Source organism: Phoxinus phoxinus, assembly GCF_949152265.1.
Source record: "Phoxinus phoxinus genome assembly, chromosome: 14".
In the NCBI taxonomy this organism is placed as follows: domain Eukaryota; kingdom Metazoa; phylum Chordata; class Actinopteri; order Cypriniformes; family Leuciscidae; genus Phoxinus; species Phoxinus phoxinus.
The window spans coordinates 8,106,293-8,122,555 of NC_136889.1; the positions used below are offsets into that span (position 1 = coordinate 8,106,293).

General features: G+C 37.3%; 2 protein-coding genes across 2 annotated transcripts in view; both read left to right on the forward strand.

Moving 5' to 3' along the window:
* The first annotated feature begins 424 nt into the window (after window positions 1-424).
* Window positions 425-7,395, forward strand: ftr14l (finTRIM family, member 14-like). Its single transcript, XM_079636177.1, has 6 exons — window positions 425-859; window positions 1,191-1,286; window positions 2,495-2,728; window positions 2,820-2,979; window positions 4,118-4,177; window positions 4,259-7,395. The coding sequence occupies exons 1-6, from the start codon at window positions 461-463 to the stop codon at window positions 4,777-4,779; spliced, it is 1,470 nt and encodes a 489-aa protein (XP_079492303.1). The 5' UTR covers window positions 425-460; the 3' UTR covers window positions 4,780-7,395.
* Window positions 7,396-8,728: 1,333 nt separating this feature from the next.
* Window positions 8,729-16,263, forward strand: part of LOC307010817 (transmembrane protein 150A) — a 33,258-nt gene continuing 25,723 nt past the window's right edge. The window contains exons 1-3 of the mRNA XM_079635832.1: window positions 8,729-9,067; window positions 9,521-9,723; window positions 14,950-14,997. Of these exons, the coding sequence (XP_079491958.1) occupies window positions 9,659-9,723; window positions 14,950-14,997 (113 nt within the window). The 5' untranslated portion in view covers window positions 8,729-9,067; window positions 9,521-9,658. The remainder of the gene's footprint in view (window positions 9,068-9,520; window positions 9,724-14,949; window positions 14,998-16,263) is intronic.

Below are 16,263 nucleotides of genomic sequence, written 5' to 3' on the forward strand. Positions count from 1 at the left end.
TAATCTATTGAAAGCACGCTCTCTTCTCCAGCTTTCTCTTCCACACACACACACACACACACACACACACACACACACACACACACACACACACACACACACACACACACACACACACACACACACACACACACTATGCTTTGCGTCGTCACATTATTTTTCTAATAATCGGACCATAGTCAATTTTTCCTTATAACCACTGGAGGAAACTTACAGACACTTCACTTTACTGTCAACAAAAGGGCCTTTGTATAAAGATGTTTTACAATGTTTATGTTACAACATTCACATTTTTGCTTTTCTCTTTCTGACATTAGCTGTCCCAGGAGATGTCAGCATCTAACCTGCTAAACTGGTTTATCACGGTTCACATTCCTCTATGTAATGTGTCAGTACAGTTTCATTGAAACTACTTTTTACCCACAAGCTTGTCTTTGGATTATGCCGAGAGAGTTGTAACATGTCTCGGAGCAGTACAGCAAACCCAAGCCGATACAGCACTCTGGAGAAACCCAGACGCAGTGGAAGATACAGCAGCTCCAGCAGCCGGCACAGCTCCAGAGAAGTGCTTTGTGATTTCTGTCTGGCAAAGAAGAACAAGGCAGTGAAGTCATGTCTGACGTGCTTAACCTCATTTTGTGAGACGCATCTCCAGGCTCACTATGAGTATCCAGCTCTCATGAAGCACAAACTGGTGGCAGCAACAGGGCAACTGCGTGAGAAGATCTGCGCTGAACATGATAAACTTTTGGAGGTTTTCTGTCGTTCTGATCAAGCATGTGTTTGCGTTTTGTGTATCATGGAGGAACACAAAAAACATGATATTGTTTCAGCAGCAGCTGAAAGGACAGAAAAGCAGGTGAGCTTATCAACAGAGAGAACATTCATTAAAAATGACTAATCCCACGAAGTGTATATGCTTTTAAACTTAATCATGATGATCATTGATAAACAAGTCAATATTTAGTGCTTTCACTTGGTTGGAAGATTAAAGGGATAGCACAAAAATGACAATTCTGTCATTTACTCACCATCAAGTTGTTCCAAACCTGTATGAATTCTGAACAACACAAAAGAAGATATTAATTTAGAACAACTTAAGGGTGATAAAATGACAGAATTTCATTTTTGGGTGAAATATCCCTTTAACAGTCAGTGTCTCACGAATTAGCTTTTATTTTTTTCAACAGAAACAGCTTGGAGCGAAACTGATGACTTCACAGCAGAAGATTGAGGAAAGGGCGAAGAAATGGCAAGATCTCACGCAGGCAGTGGCATCCATAAAAGTAAGAATTTAAAAAAATAATTGGGAAGAATTCTCTGTTATGTTTTTAGGATTGTTTGATGAATAGAAAGTTTGGAAGAACGTAATTTATTTGAAATAGGAATATTTTGTAACATTACAAATGTCTTTACTGACACTTTTGATCAATTAAATGCATACTTTGGGGCCGTTCACACTTAAAGCGTTTTTCGATTACTGCGCCATTTCTTTTTCTATGTAAACACATTTACATTTATATTAGCAGACTTTTACTCAAAGCGACTTACAACTGAGGACTAAACCAAGCGAGTCATCGTGAAGAGGCAAAAACAACACAAGAAGTGATCAAAATACAAAGTTCAGGCATTGCTCAGAGTAGCATAAACCAGACAGGGAGGATTAAAGAAAAAGGGAGATGAGTTTTCAGTTGTCTTTTGAATGTAGTCAGGGATTCTGCATTCCGGGTGAGGGTGGGGAGGTCATTCCATCAGCATGGAACCGTGAATGAGAATGTTCTGGAGAGTTATTGTGTTGCTCTCTGTGATGGTACCACGAGCCGTCGCTCTTGACCGATCGTAGGCTTCTGGTAGGGATGTAGACTCGTAGGAGCGAGTGAAAGTAGGACTAGACGGACGTCTTACGCTTTCTGCAGTGCCTCGCGCATGACACAGCGTTCTAAAAAAGCTGTTAAAATAAGTTAGAATAAGTTGAGACCTTGCTGTTTTTCCCCATTCCACAAAAACATTCTGTGAACCGGCCCTTATTGAATAAAAGTATTATTATTTAATGTACTGACCCCATTTGAATAGTAGTGTATATATATTTAAAATATATTTAAACATGTAGCCTATGTTTTTCATCTGCAGGGAGAGAAGTAGGCAAAAAAAATCTAATGTAATTTAATGTTAATTTCTACATATCCTAAATATTTAACATCTTAGTTTAATAAATGACCATTAATTAAATATGCATGAACTATTGATGAATAGTACGTTTTATAAATTAAATTAATAATGAATACTTAAAAAAGTAGTTTGTGATAATGCATTAATTATGTTGATAAATTGAACATTATTGTAAAGTGTTACAATTAAATTAGCTCAAAATGCTATTTTCTTATTTAACCGGACCTCAAATTTGAAAAAGTTCCATCTCTATTTGACTGGTATTGTAAATGAAATCTGCGAATGTGCAGTCCCTATCTCATCTATGGTGTTTTTTTCATTCCAGCACTCATCTCAGAGTGTGTTGGATGAAAACGAGCGTATTTTCACTGAACTGCTGCGGGCACTAGAGAGGAGGCATGGAGAAGTGAAGGAGATGATCCGAGCCCAGGAAACACTTCTGCTGACACGTGCAGAGGGACACCTGGCCAGGCTGGAGGAGGAGATTACATTACTAAGAAAGAAACATAATGACCTGGAGCAGCTGTCCCAATCCGATGATCATATTCACTTCTTACAGGTATTGTTGAAAAAGTGCTGTGGCCCATAAGTGCATTTGCTTTTTTTTTTACAGTATGATAAAAAGACATTTCTGCTTTCCACCCCTATAGAGCTGGCAGTCTCTTTCTGCTCCTTCTGGATATGAAGACTTGTCCAAGGTGACATTAGCCCCTCACCACACATTTGACAATGCAAAGAGAGCCATCTCTGACCTGAAAGTGCAATTAGAAGACATAAGCAAGGAAGAAATGGTCAAAATCTCATCAGCAGGTGCGTAAAACCCTTTTATTACAAATATATGCACATTGTGTGTGTGTGTGTGTGTGTGTATATAAACATGTACACTACCATTCAAAAGTCGGTAAGATTTTTTTTAAATGTTTTTGAAAGTCTGTTCATAAGGCTGCAATTTTCTGATAAAAATACAGTAAAAACAGCAATATTGCGAAATATTATTACAATTAAATGTTACTCTATTTGAATATATATTTTAAAATGTAAAGTATTACAGTGATGGCAAAGTTGAATTTTCAGCATCATTACTCCATTCTTCAGTGTCACATGATCCTTCAGAAATCAATGCATTCAATTTGAAGGGGTGATTGATTTTGATTTTACTTTTTTAACTTTAGTTAGTGTGTAATGTTGCTGTTTGAGCATAAACAACATCTGCACAGTTACAATGCTCAAAGTTAAAAGCAAAGGGAGATATTTACTTTTAAATAAATCGTTTTTTAAGGACTACAACAAACGGCTGATAAGGACTAGCCTACACGACATTCCTCCTGGGTTAGTAATAGAGTTGTTGTAGTCGAGCACATTTTTGAGTCTGCTCAAGCTGTAGTAGCATCCATCTTTTTACATGCAATAGAAAGTCACTCTGTGTGCATCTCACAACAGTTCCTATACGAGCTGTTCATTATCATGACAGAATATGCTAATTGAAGATAGTTAACTCCACATCAGCTACATAAATTAATCAACTAACCATTCAGAGACGTCCTGTTGCATTCTACGTGTTTTCACTTCTTCTTGAGTCTCTCCATCTTTGTCTGACTCCAGTTTAAACATAAAAGGCAGAACAGTTTCTGACATTTTAGTGCTTTTCTGCGTGAGGTAATCGCAGCTGTAACACACGCCCTCTGTGGGAGCAGCAGCTCATTTGCATTTAAAGGGCCAGACAAAACGGTGCGTTATTGCTCACCCTCAAAAAGTGACAACTTTAACATGCTATATAAAAATATCCGTGGGGTATTTTCAGCTAAAACTTCACATACACACTCCGGGGACATCAGAGATTTATTTAACATCTGGTGAAAAGGGCATTATACCACCCCTTTAATGTAACATATATATAGGCTATATAATTTTTATAAATGTTTTTAAACATAATGTTTTTCATCTGCAGTAAAGGAGGTTAAAATTCTCCAGACTGTGGACCCAGCAAAAAGGGAGGACTTCTTAGAATGTAAGTTTATAGTATTTATCAATATAATCAACAGTGAGACGTGTATGGTGGTTAATTTAACAATACCCCTTCTCGATCTAGATTTCTGTCAGCCCTCAACAGATCCTTCAACAGCCCACCCGAACCTGCACCTGTCAGACAAAAACACAGTGGTGCGGATGAGCAACGAGCCGAAGTCGTACCCGGAGCATCCCGATCGCTTCGAATACTGGCAGCAGGTGCTGTGTAAGGAAGGTCTGGCCGGCGGGCGCTACTACTGGGAAGTGGACTGGAGTGGCACAGAAATAGACATTGCAGTGACTTACAGAGGAATTCCGAGGAAAGGAAACGACAACGCTGGCAGCTTTGGGGGGAATGACAAGTCTTGGAGTTTGTACTGCTCTGAATCCAAGTACTCCTTTGTACACAACAACAAAAGCACCACTGTATCTGTCCCCAGTTCCTCCAGTATAGGGGTGTATGTAGACTATGAGGCTGGAACAGTGGCATTTTATAGTGTGTCTGACAAAATGAAGCTTCTGTATAAGGTTCAAACTAAATTTACTGAACCCCTCTACCCTGGCCTTGGAGTCTGGGGATACGGAACTACAGTGCGACTGTAAATATAGAGATAGGAGGGCCTACATTTGATGGCTGAATGTTGATCAGAATGTGGTTGTCACATATTAACCCTTTAGGCGCCAGAGGTTTTTTCCTAAAACGTTCGATTTTGACATCTTAATTTCAAAAGTCTATATCTTAAAAGTGATAAAAGATAGAGACTTTCTGTAAATTAGAGAAATATTAAGGATGACCCAAAGTTTATGTAGGGATTACATTTTCCCATCTAATTGGCATATTATGACGTCATATGGTGGCGGCAATCATGGATTATAGAATTTTCATGAAAAGTCACATGTTTAAATAATAAAATGCAGCACTTCTTTCCCCCCAAAATGTCCCTCACCTTCTGTATGCTATATTGCACAATACTGAATGCTCAGGTAAATAGTAAGTAGTAAACAAACTGTAAATCATTACTAATAAATGGTAGAAACAAACCGAATGCATGTAGCGGTTGGCCTTTTGCTGTAGAAATTATCCATTTACATACAGTAGGCACTCTTATTCCATGTATGGGGCACATATATATTATTCATATGACACACAAACACAAGTAGACAAGACCTGTTCAGTTGCCCCGTGTCACACCGCCTCTGCTCCTGCTACGAGCAGCGCGGGCGCGGCCAGATCTGCCTCGCGCGCGCGCCGAGTGCGCACAGCTCGGACTACTGTCATTGTCATTGCGACTCCCCACCCTGCCCCATAACTGTCCTATGAATACTTTGACCTCGTCTAACATACCCAGTAGCTTTAGACAAAGTCTCCACAACAATATTGTCGCCGCGATTGCGGAGAGGCACACGGTCAGAAGACAAACTACATGGCTAGCGCGGAATAAAATTCACGCCTCGTTCCCCACAACAATAACACGCCTGCTAACTTCGCGATGAACACTCCGACCCCGGGAAACATTGTTTCCACCACTGACATTGGGCAAGGGACCATCTACATTGGGCAAAGGATTCACCGTTTGTGCTTGTTGTAACGTACGCGCTATACTTTCACTTTCATAATCACCGTGAACTTCTGAATGCAGATATTTTCCTTCAGAATCAGGGTCCGCGAATAGAAGACCCAACACTTCATTGTTGTGGGTAAGCTTTATTGATGCAATTAGATAATAATAATAATCTAATGCAAATACTCGCTGACGTTGACAATATTGCTCTGATAAAATGGCTCACTCGCACACTAGCTCCGCTTTTGTTCGCGCTGATTCAATGCGCTCTAGCTCGAAGATTTTGTATAAAAACATGACGTTTTTTTGAGTTGGGGATGAAGTATAACATGTCTGCCAACTAGTGGATGGGAGGTCGAAGGAAATTTGACACCCTGTTTGACAAAATCGGCCGTTTTATTCAGTGCCGCATCTTGTCGAGTAAACTCGACTGTGGCGCCTAGAGGGTTAATCTTATCTTATTTATCATTTTAGTCAGTTCAGTGAGAACAGGAAGTGAGTCGCTTTGCTTCCCTCTTTGGACATCTGAATCGTAATAAAATATAAATCACTGATCACATTCTGACATGTCTCAGTCGCTATATCAGCTATCACTGTCAGCAGTGGGCCAACTTAGAAAATAGCAAAATGTTTTTAAAAAATGTTTTATATATATAAATCGTAAATTAGCTTTTTGATTTTATTATTATGTCTTGGTTCCAAATACTCAAGACCAGGCGTGTCCAATCCTGCTCCTGGAGGGCCACTGTCCTGCTTGAGCTAAACTCTACAGGACAATGGCCCTCCAGGGACGAGTTTGGACACACATCTTGACACCCCACTCCATTCCCCATCAAAAACACAGAGACTGGGCATATTTTGTGTCCATGCATAGTAGAGGAGTATCATCTGTGAATCCTTCACTATGATGTGTTCCTTGTTTTTATGATTCCATAACAACATAAAACACAGCATGTTTATCATAGGGCAAAAAACAACTGTCTTTTATTACAGTTCTGAAATTAGTGTTTGCATTAGCCTTCTGGTTTTAGTCAAACGTCCAGATGTGGGAAACATATGGTATATCTCTCCACTAGATGGAGCCATTCCAAACTTGTTGAAAGTTATAATTTGTTATAGCCTACTCATTTTCACAGTAAAACTGAGCTAGGCAACTCTTTTTTTTTATCTTGAATTTGTACATTTTAAAATTGATTACAATGACCGATGTGACTAAGTCTACATCATTGTGAGGCTTATGAAATATTTATATGCTCAGAACGAGACACTTTTCACAATCAATATCTACATTCACAAGTTTGTTTTTATGACTCATACATCACTCATTCTTCTGACCACATGTTCTTATCCATGAATATTATTTTCATCATGCGCGCAATATCATCAGCCGGTTATGTCAGAATGTCAAAAGAACAAAGAACATGCTGATGGTGAAGAAACACGCAGAAACGTGAACATTGATAAGGATTGCTATTATGCAGCAGAGACTGTTTCAGCAGTTGCACAACTATGAGTGTGTTGTCCTTAGATTGGCTGTTGTGGGAAATTGTAGAAAAAAGGAACTGTATTTAATTACTTGTGAAATACAGCCCAAATGTATTGATGAGTTTTGTATTTGCTGTGAAATGTATAGCTCTGAATAAAGTACAAATTATGCATTGTGAAAACTCTATACTCTTTTTTTGCTCTCTGATAATAAACAGTCAATAGACAGAATACGTGTGGTAACAGCTATTCTGAAAATCTGACCAACCCAGTCAACAGGATAATAGTGCCAGCTGTGATGCTTGTAGGATAAAAATGGCTTCTTAAACAAGATGAGCAATGCATTGAACATTAAAACAACAGTAGCACATCTTATCAGAAGGGAACTCATATCAGGATGTACTAAAACTCTAATATTGTTTTAAATCATGGGACGTACATTTTGTCTGGCAGAACATGATGTCAGCCTGTACAACCTCTTTATCATATGTTTATACAGCAAGATTTGTATATTTTTTATATTTTATATTTACTTACATTTAATGTTTTGTAATGTAAAGGTATCCCAACTTTGATGCACTAATCGGACACCAGCTTTTCAAGACATCAGCCAGTCAGGCCCACATAGTTTTCAAACAGAAACATTGCATGGTGCTTAAATAGGTTTGAAAGGAGAATAAGCAGAGATTCTGAATTCTGGCAGAGTTTCTGATGGCAAGCAAATAATCATTCAAATATTTGGTTGTAGCATCTTATTTAAGACACTGGTCAAAGTCTGTGACCACTAATGGTCACTTTTTTTAAATGAAAAAAATCATATTTATTTATTATTAATAGGCAAATTATCAAATGAATTTTAGTTAACATTAACATGAATTTGGGTTAACATTTGAAGATGACAGAAAGAGTCTGTGTTGTGTATTAGCCTATCACAGATGATAAGAACTGCAAAAACAATGATCAGTAACTTAGATCATTTTCAGCAAGTAGCCTACATTACGTCAAATTATCACGTCAAGCTATCTCACATGATGTAGGCTACAATGGCTTCTCCATCAAACAAATACAACATAACTATAGGCCTACATATCATTAATGAACATGGCTTTAATCAAAAACTAAAATACATATAGGCCTACCTTATGTAGGCTAACGACATAAACGACATGTTAATTTAAATGTTATAAAATTAGACTTTTTATGAAGATTAAAATAAGTAAGAATGTGTAAAAGTGTTAACACAAAAGATATCTGGGTAACACACATAATAAACTAATTAAGTAAATAGGCTATTACCTAAACAAAATTTAACGTAAAAAAATGCTTACCTTATTTTGATGAGTTAAAGCAATGTAAAAACATAACATGATACCTCATATACTTTTTTTTTTTTTTTTTTTTTTTTTTTTTACAGTGTAGGCCGGTACAGTAAACCAACTCAACTTGAGTTTGTTTGTTTTTTCTGTAGAGCTTGTTGTTGTACGTTGTTTTTATGTCAAAATGACAAACATTTTGTTCAGTGCATCAGGATCAGTGCGTGTGTTTTGGGAGGCGGAGCTCCGGGAACAGCTGGACGTTAGCGTTCAGTGAGTCCACACGGCGGGACACGAGAGAGAGACAGCGCTTATATTCCGAAAGGAGTGAGGCACCAGAATTCTGCTGGAAGAGCACAGAGAGCAAAGGAAGATTACACAGCCGCGGTCGCTTGGACGCTTGAGGAGTAATGAGAAACCTGTAGCTGTTACTGGTGATTGATGTTACCGTTTCTGAACAGTCTGCGCTCTGTCTGAGGATTTAACAAAAGGTGGGAGACACGTCTGCTGTCCCCTATCACAGGGGGGAAGGTGAGATACAGTGTCCACTCTCTACACACACGGCTATTACACTTATGTTAAACGGCAACTTCAATCGGCCATTTTGCCTGGTTACCAAAAGGATATTCTTCCACATGCTTTTAAAGCGACTTTTACAGTGTTCAATAGTCTAATACAAATACACACCAGTTAGGTATGGAGCAGAATGTGCAGGCAATGAAATGTTCTGTTGTTTCTACAGGTTCAGAAAAGAGCAGACAGAATCACAGATTTACACTGAGAGTTAAAAATGCTTAAACAAATAGAAAAATACAATATATGTAGAGTATAAAAGAACAATGTGCTTATAATAATGCAAAATCCACAGCTTTACAAAAAGGTATGCATTGTGCAATACAAAATCATGTCAAAAATGACAGGTAACAGTCTAGTCTGTTTATCAGAGTTGTTGTCATTGTAAAGATTTTTCTTTTTTGGTCACAGATATGATATTTGAGATAAGCCGGTTTGGGGTCATGCAACAAGTATAAATGCACATTGATGAGCCGAGGGAGACGGGCTGGCGAAGGCGAAAGAAGTGGATGATTTTGAGGGGAGCAGTAGAGGATCGTGTTGCTGGAGATGTCTCTGTGGATGATCTTACCTGTCAGCCTCCCAGCTCTGACCATCACTGGAATATGGGTCGTGTAAGTCCCTTTTATTTCATATCAAATGAAACGATCCTGCTTTGAATATGTATGGATAAAACCTGTGCAGATGTCATGTATGCCCTGATTTAAGATTACATCACTTTCAGACTAGTTTGATTTTTTATTGGATGCACACCAATTCAACAATGTTCTTAGAGGGATATAGACACAATATGTCTGTTTGGTAAATTCCAACTTTATGGTCTATAAGAATAATTGATGTAGTTGTAAAGTTGTATGTCACTGATTGTTTTAATAGTGTGATGTAGCCAGTACATAGAATATGTTGTAGCCAGTGAACTTTATGCAAGTAAATCACAGTTTTAGGTTTGGCCTGCAATGAAATGGTTGCCTTCTCTCCCTACCAAGATCCAGCTAATGTTCTTAAAACTTTGACATTCTGGCAAGGTTCTCTTCAAGTTATGAACAAACTTTCTTCCAGTAAAATTAATAGATCATGCGTTTAATCTGGTCTTTAATAATGTTCTCAAAACGTTAGCACAAAAATATTATTTATGCATCGTTCAAATAAAGTTTTTTCCTAAATGTTTAAGTTGGACATTCATCTAATGTTTTATTTTTTTACTTCTTGGTTCAGAGAACATTAAAAAGTAACATTCCCATAATTTTTGCGAAATTATCAAATGGAATGTTCCCTTAAACAATTTTTTTTTTTTTAAAGCATTCAAAAAGCTGAACCTTCAGAGAACCTTGAGAACATTATCAATTAGCATTAGAATGTTAGCAAAAAGTTTTTAGAACATATTTTTGTTAGCTGAGGAGAAAAGTCTGTTTTGTTTCAAGGTTTATTTTTTTGGGGCACCTCAAAGCTGCTTCTGAAACATGCAGTTTCAATGTGACATAATTTATTATGGAAAGGTATCTTTATGTGCAAAGATAAAATGACGAGCTAAAACATCTGAAATGCAGCCACTCTCAGTATTCCTGAACCTGCTCTTTAGGGAGTGGGCTATACATAAAACTACAAGCATAACTACACATAACTGACTCGTCTGAACTTGCCTAAAACATGTTGAAGACTTTGAGGTCATTATTAGTAACTTTGTGATGGTACAGAAATGGATCTTCAGGAAGAGAGCTTTGTATGAACCGGCATGCGGTTGATAAGACTTGTAGTTCAAGGTAATATTTAACAAAAAGGTTTTTGGCTTCATGTGTGATGGAAGTTGTTGGAAGACTCGAGGGGCTGTGGAATACCTTAGTTTTATTTGCTTGAAGGTGCAGCGCATCATTGGTTGTTGTCCTTACTTCCTTCCTGTAGAGAGCTTGCAGGCGCCCTGTTTCTACAGGGAGTTCAAGATCCCCTTCCTCTCCTAGAGCTTTGAGTTTGAAGCGGCAGAGGTGGTTACATAAGCCTCTGCGAGGAGAGGAGCGAGTAAAACAGAGGAGAGCAACTTAGAGCAGCATCAGCGACTTCTCATCTTTTATGCCAGAGAGAGTTTGGTTTATTCTTTCCATGACTCCTGTAGTGAAGGTCTGGGAGAAGTTCCCAATACAACATGGACTAAACGTGCCCCGTATCTATGCAAGAAATGGCATGTTTTCATAGCTGAATATGGAACCTCTAATTATGACATGTATAAGAACTGTTACCGTTACTAAAAACAACAACATCAACAGTTAAAAACACAACTAAAACTGACTGGCATGTTCTTCTCTCATCGAATTGATTCATAATGCAAGTTTTTTGTTAGTTAAACACTTCATTGGAGGCAGGTTTTTAGGAGTATGTAGCCCACAGTTACACCCCAGTGGAATGGTTGTTGAAATTATTCAGACTGCATTGTAAAAAAAAAAAAGTTTCCATTTAGGCAAGAGCAAGTTTCCAAGCCAGTGTTTCCATTTGAACGTTATTTCTATACTTTGAGGCTGTTGTTTATGGTAACGTCGCACACGCTTGCATAGTCCCGCAGTGATGTGCTGTTCCCTGCAACGTTGAACGTACTGTTTATGCAAACAACACTGAGCATATTTATTCATAACAAAGGCTTTATATTTTAAAGCTTGTTGCCTTTAACAGCTGAAACGGTCAGTGCTACATCTGTGTCCTCGGTGGTACAATACAAGCATTGTGCCTCTCTGGTTGGAGATGTAGCCTAATTATCCATTCAGATCAGGTCAGGTCTCTGGTTTGATTGGACCTAAAGCTCCTGGGGATTGATTTCTCACACCTGCCGTGGTTGCACAGCAAAAGGTGTCTTTGTGAATGACTGGAGTACATGATGTGGAATGGAGGGGGTATGGACACTGGTGGAGTCTGCCAGCTGTTTAGGAGGTTGTTTGTAAAAATGTAGCCTAAGCAATTCAAGAAGGTTAATTAAAACAAGATTATGAAGCATTCATCCTCGCCTCTTCCTTAAACCGCCTTTATTCAGAGTGCTGTATCTTATTAAGACAATTAAAATTCAATTATTATGTACAATACCGTTCAAAAGTTTAGGGTTTGTAAGATTTTTTAAATGTTTTTGAAAGAGGTTTTTCTGTTGACCAAGGCTGCATTTATTTGATTGAATGTACAGTGAAAGCACTAACAAGATTGTGAAATATTATTACAATTTATAATAACTCTTTCTGTTTTAATATATTTTAAAATGTAATTTTGATGGCAAATATTCATGAGCTAAGCCAAGTCTTTATTTAAAGGGAAATTCTGTCATCATTTACTCCAAACAAAGACGAACTGTCTTTCTTTTTAGCCCATATAATGGAAGTCAATGGTCACTAAAACTGTTTAGTTACCAACATTCTTCAGAATATCTTCTTTTATGTTCCACAGAAGAAATAAAGTCATACGGGTTTGGAACCACATGAGGATGAGTAAATGATGACAAAATGTTCTTTTTTGGTTGAACTATCCCTTTAAAATCTTTGAAGTTTGTGGTGCCTTGCTCAAAATTAAAAATGAAGAAATAACAAATGTTCAGCCATAAAAATTCACGATTGACTCCTGTCACGAATTACATGTACTTCAGAGAGTGAATCCAAATCTTATGGTGAACAGATGGGCTCCAGTATCAGAGCGGGGGCTGTGTTACTCTGTAGCCAGACTGTGTTCTCCTAAGCATGTCTTGCGCACCTCTGTGGGATGTTGAAAGTGACCTGGTAACAGTCTGCGTGATTATTCACAACACCAGCCAGGGCAGATGGTAGAATGTTTGTTTACCAAATGTAATTTCTCTCAGCGTTGTGTTAAGTGTAGTGCAAGGCTCAGGTGATCTGTCTCACTGTGGACGGACACACACACACACACACACACACACACACACACACACACACACACACACACACACACACACACACACACACACACACACACACACAAGAAACACACACACACACACACACAAGAAACACACACACACAAGAAACACACACTATTTACTAGAGATGAAAACAAACCTAATTGCTGCTTAGCCCACATCTGACCCTGCGTGCTGTCAGATGCAGTTACGTTGGACAAATGCAAATGTGTTTGTGTGTGTATGTCAACAGTGAGATCTGCATGAGAGAAAGACGTATCCATCGGCAGGTGCCGAGTGTGTTTACCTTCCACAGAGCGCTTAATAGTCTTTTCTTGTCTCATTGTCCATTTGTAATTATGGAAGCATGTTTCCGCCATGGAATAAAAAAATTAAAAAGGTAATTGCGACTTTTTTCCTCAAAATTGCAAGTTTATATCTTGACATTCGAACTTTAAAACTCGCCTTTAACTGTTTTATATCTTTATATCACGTTTATGTCTCACAATTGTGAAAAATGAAGTCAGAATTGCAAGTTCGACTTTTTATCTCAAAATTCAGACTTTAGAACTTGCAGTTGCAAGTCAGAATTCCGAGTTTATATCACAATTGTGAGAAATATAGTCAGAATTGCTAGTTATAAAAGTCAGAATAACTCATGATAATTTTTTGTGTGCAAAATGTGAGATATAAACTTGCAACTTATAAACTTCTGAGAAAAAAACGGTCCAAATTGTGGAAAAAAACAAAAAAACACTTTTTTTTTTTAATTAATTTTTTATCAAGTTTTCATAGTGAGCAAATTTAGCTTGCTTGGAAAATCTCTTTCATCAGATTCTGTAAAAGTCAGTGGGCAAACGTTTACTTTAACCGTTATCTGATGGTCCTGTGTTCATTGACATCTTAGGGTCAGTGTGACGGGACCATGAGTGTGCTGACCTTTTGTTGCATAAGTGTGAGCAAAGAATGACACATAACGCCAGGGTAAGCTGAAGATGCACAGGTTGAGTTGACTAAATTTCCAGAGCTCTCCGGTTTTTGGGTTCTATGCTAACAGAAAATCACGTCAAAAGGACATGCACTTCGGATTTGATCTGTGAATACAGGCTGTTGCGGTAGTGAAGGAGACCACAGCATATTTTTTATAATCCTTTCTTTATGTCCATACGTGCAACCTATAATGATAAAGTAACTTATGTTTCAGCCCTTAAAGCTTTGGGCTCATGAGTCATACTGCATCTCTTTGCTTAATTTCAGACATTAGTGGTTTACATTGCTCTTGTGGTCAGCTTTGAAACAGTTTTTATTTTGACATGATCATTCAAAGACAGATTCTTTTAGATCACAGTTTTTATTATGAATTGCTTTTGTCTATTTTGTTTAGATGGTGTTTTTATGAGCTACACCAGTAACCCTTTTCAAAAAAGGTTTAATTTTTTAACATTAGTTAGCAAATGCTGTAAAATATATTGCTCATTGTTAATTCATATTAGTTCATGCATTAAAGGGATAGTCCACCAATTGTTTTTAATTCTGTCATCATTTACCTACCCTCAAGTTGTTCCAAACCTGTATGAATTTCTTTTCTCTGCTGAACACGAAGATATTTTATACTATGGAAGGCAATGAAACCCTGGGCCTGTTTGGTTCCCGACATTCTTTAAAATATCTTCTTTTGTGTTCTGCAGAAGAAAGAAATTCATTCAGGTTTGGAACAACTTGGAGGTGAGTAAATGATGAAAGAATAAATTTTTGGGTGAAATATCCCTTTAACTTATGTTAACAAATGTGACCTTAGTGTTACTGGTGTACAGAATAAAAATTTCACCTTTCACAATCTATTTTAAACAAGTCGAGGCAAGTAAAAATGAAATGCAAGTTTAAATCCTCCTTTTAAAATGTTTAATCTGATTTGCGCTGATTACATTATGTTGCTAATGTACCATAATTTCTATTTTTCCAGGTATGCCATGGCCTTGTATAATCAACATGTCTGTCCTGTGGACAACTGGTAAGAAGTCTTCTTTTTAAACTGAATATCATTGTGTCCACTTTTCAAAAGTTATTTATTTGTTTTTTTAATTGTAAGATTACATTATGCTATGGTATTTTTAAATTGTTTATTTAATTCAATATAATGTAATTTAATTATTAAATATATTAAATATTTTAAACTGTACAATAACACTTTATTTAATGCACATCAAATATAAAGATGAAAATATATATTTAATTATTAAGCATTTACACATGTATTTTTATTTGTATATGTTTATTAATATATTGGTTACTGAAATATGCATATTTTCATCTTTTGAAATAAGAGCTCGTTTGAGCTCTAAAGATATTAACCATTTACCGATACTGAGCTAACACCTTTTTAAAATGCACACATCAGAGAGAGACCTCCTGGCATTGTCTTATACACTTCTTCTGCGTCATCTGCACTAATGAGTAATGTATTTGATATGAGATGTTGAGCGAGTGTCCAAATCCTTTCTTATTAACTTAAATAAGAAAGTTAATCTTATTAACTTTTGCTCAAGGACGTGTCAGCCAATGAAGAATTGCAGGTTAACTTGTGCTTTTAGTCAAACATTAGCATACTGAGCATAACAGTGTCTAGGTAACTTAAATGTTAGCGCTGCTGTTGGGCTTACACTGTACCTTAATTATTTAAAATGGTAAAAATGGCGTCTGGGTCCATGAGCAGAAGCAGTCGGAGAGGATTACTCATTAATATGAGTTGTGAATAAAAAGGAATTAATGAATAAAACCCTCTGTCTTTATGTTTAGGTGTCATGTGCGGACCAAATAAAACATTTATTTAGTTAATATTGGATATTGGATAGTGGAGCTAAAGCTGAGCTAACAAGATCAAATTGGGTCGGTTTAATGAAATTCAGCCCAAAGGTTGCTTTTATATTTTTAGGTGCTTTGCATTCCTGGGTAATTTTTACACTCTGGAAACAACAGTGGTCTTTCAGTTTTTTCCTGCTGGTGGGAGGAGCATTAGTCCTGTAGCGAAGGATGTGTTTGCTTTAGTAATGAAGTGTAGCCACATTATGTTTGCCTTGAGTTCTGCACGGTGTAGTATGAATCGAAGTTATGGTGGCTGTCAAAACATGTTTATACTGGAAGTGAGTTGTAACTCTGATCATATCATCCAGTGTATAGTAGGAATGCAACGCTCTGTAACTTGTCCAAATTCACAGACAGAGGCAGCTTTCCTAATACTCAGGTCTGTCTGGTGTATGATTGACTATTATTTATAGCA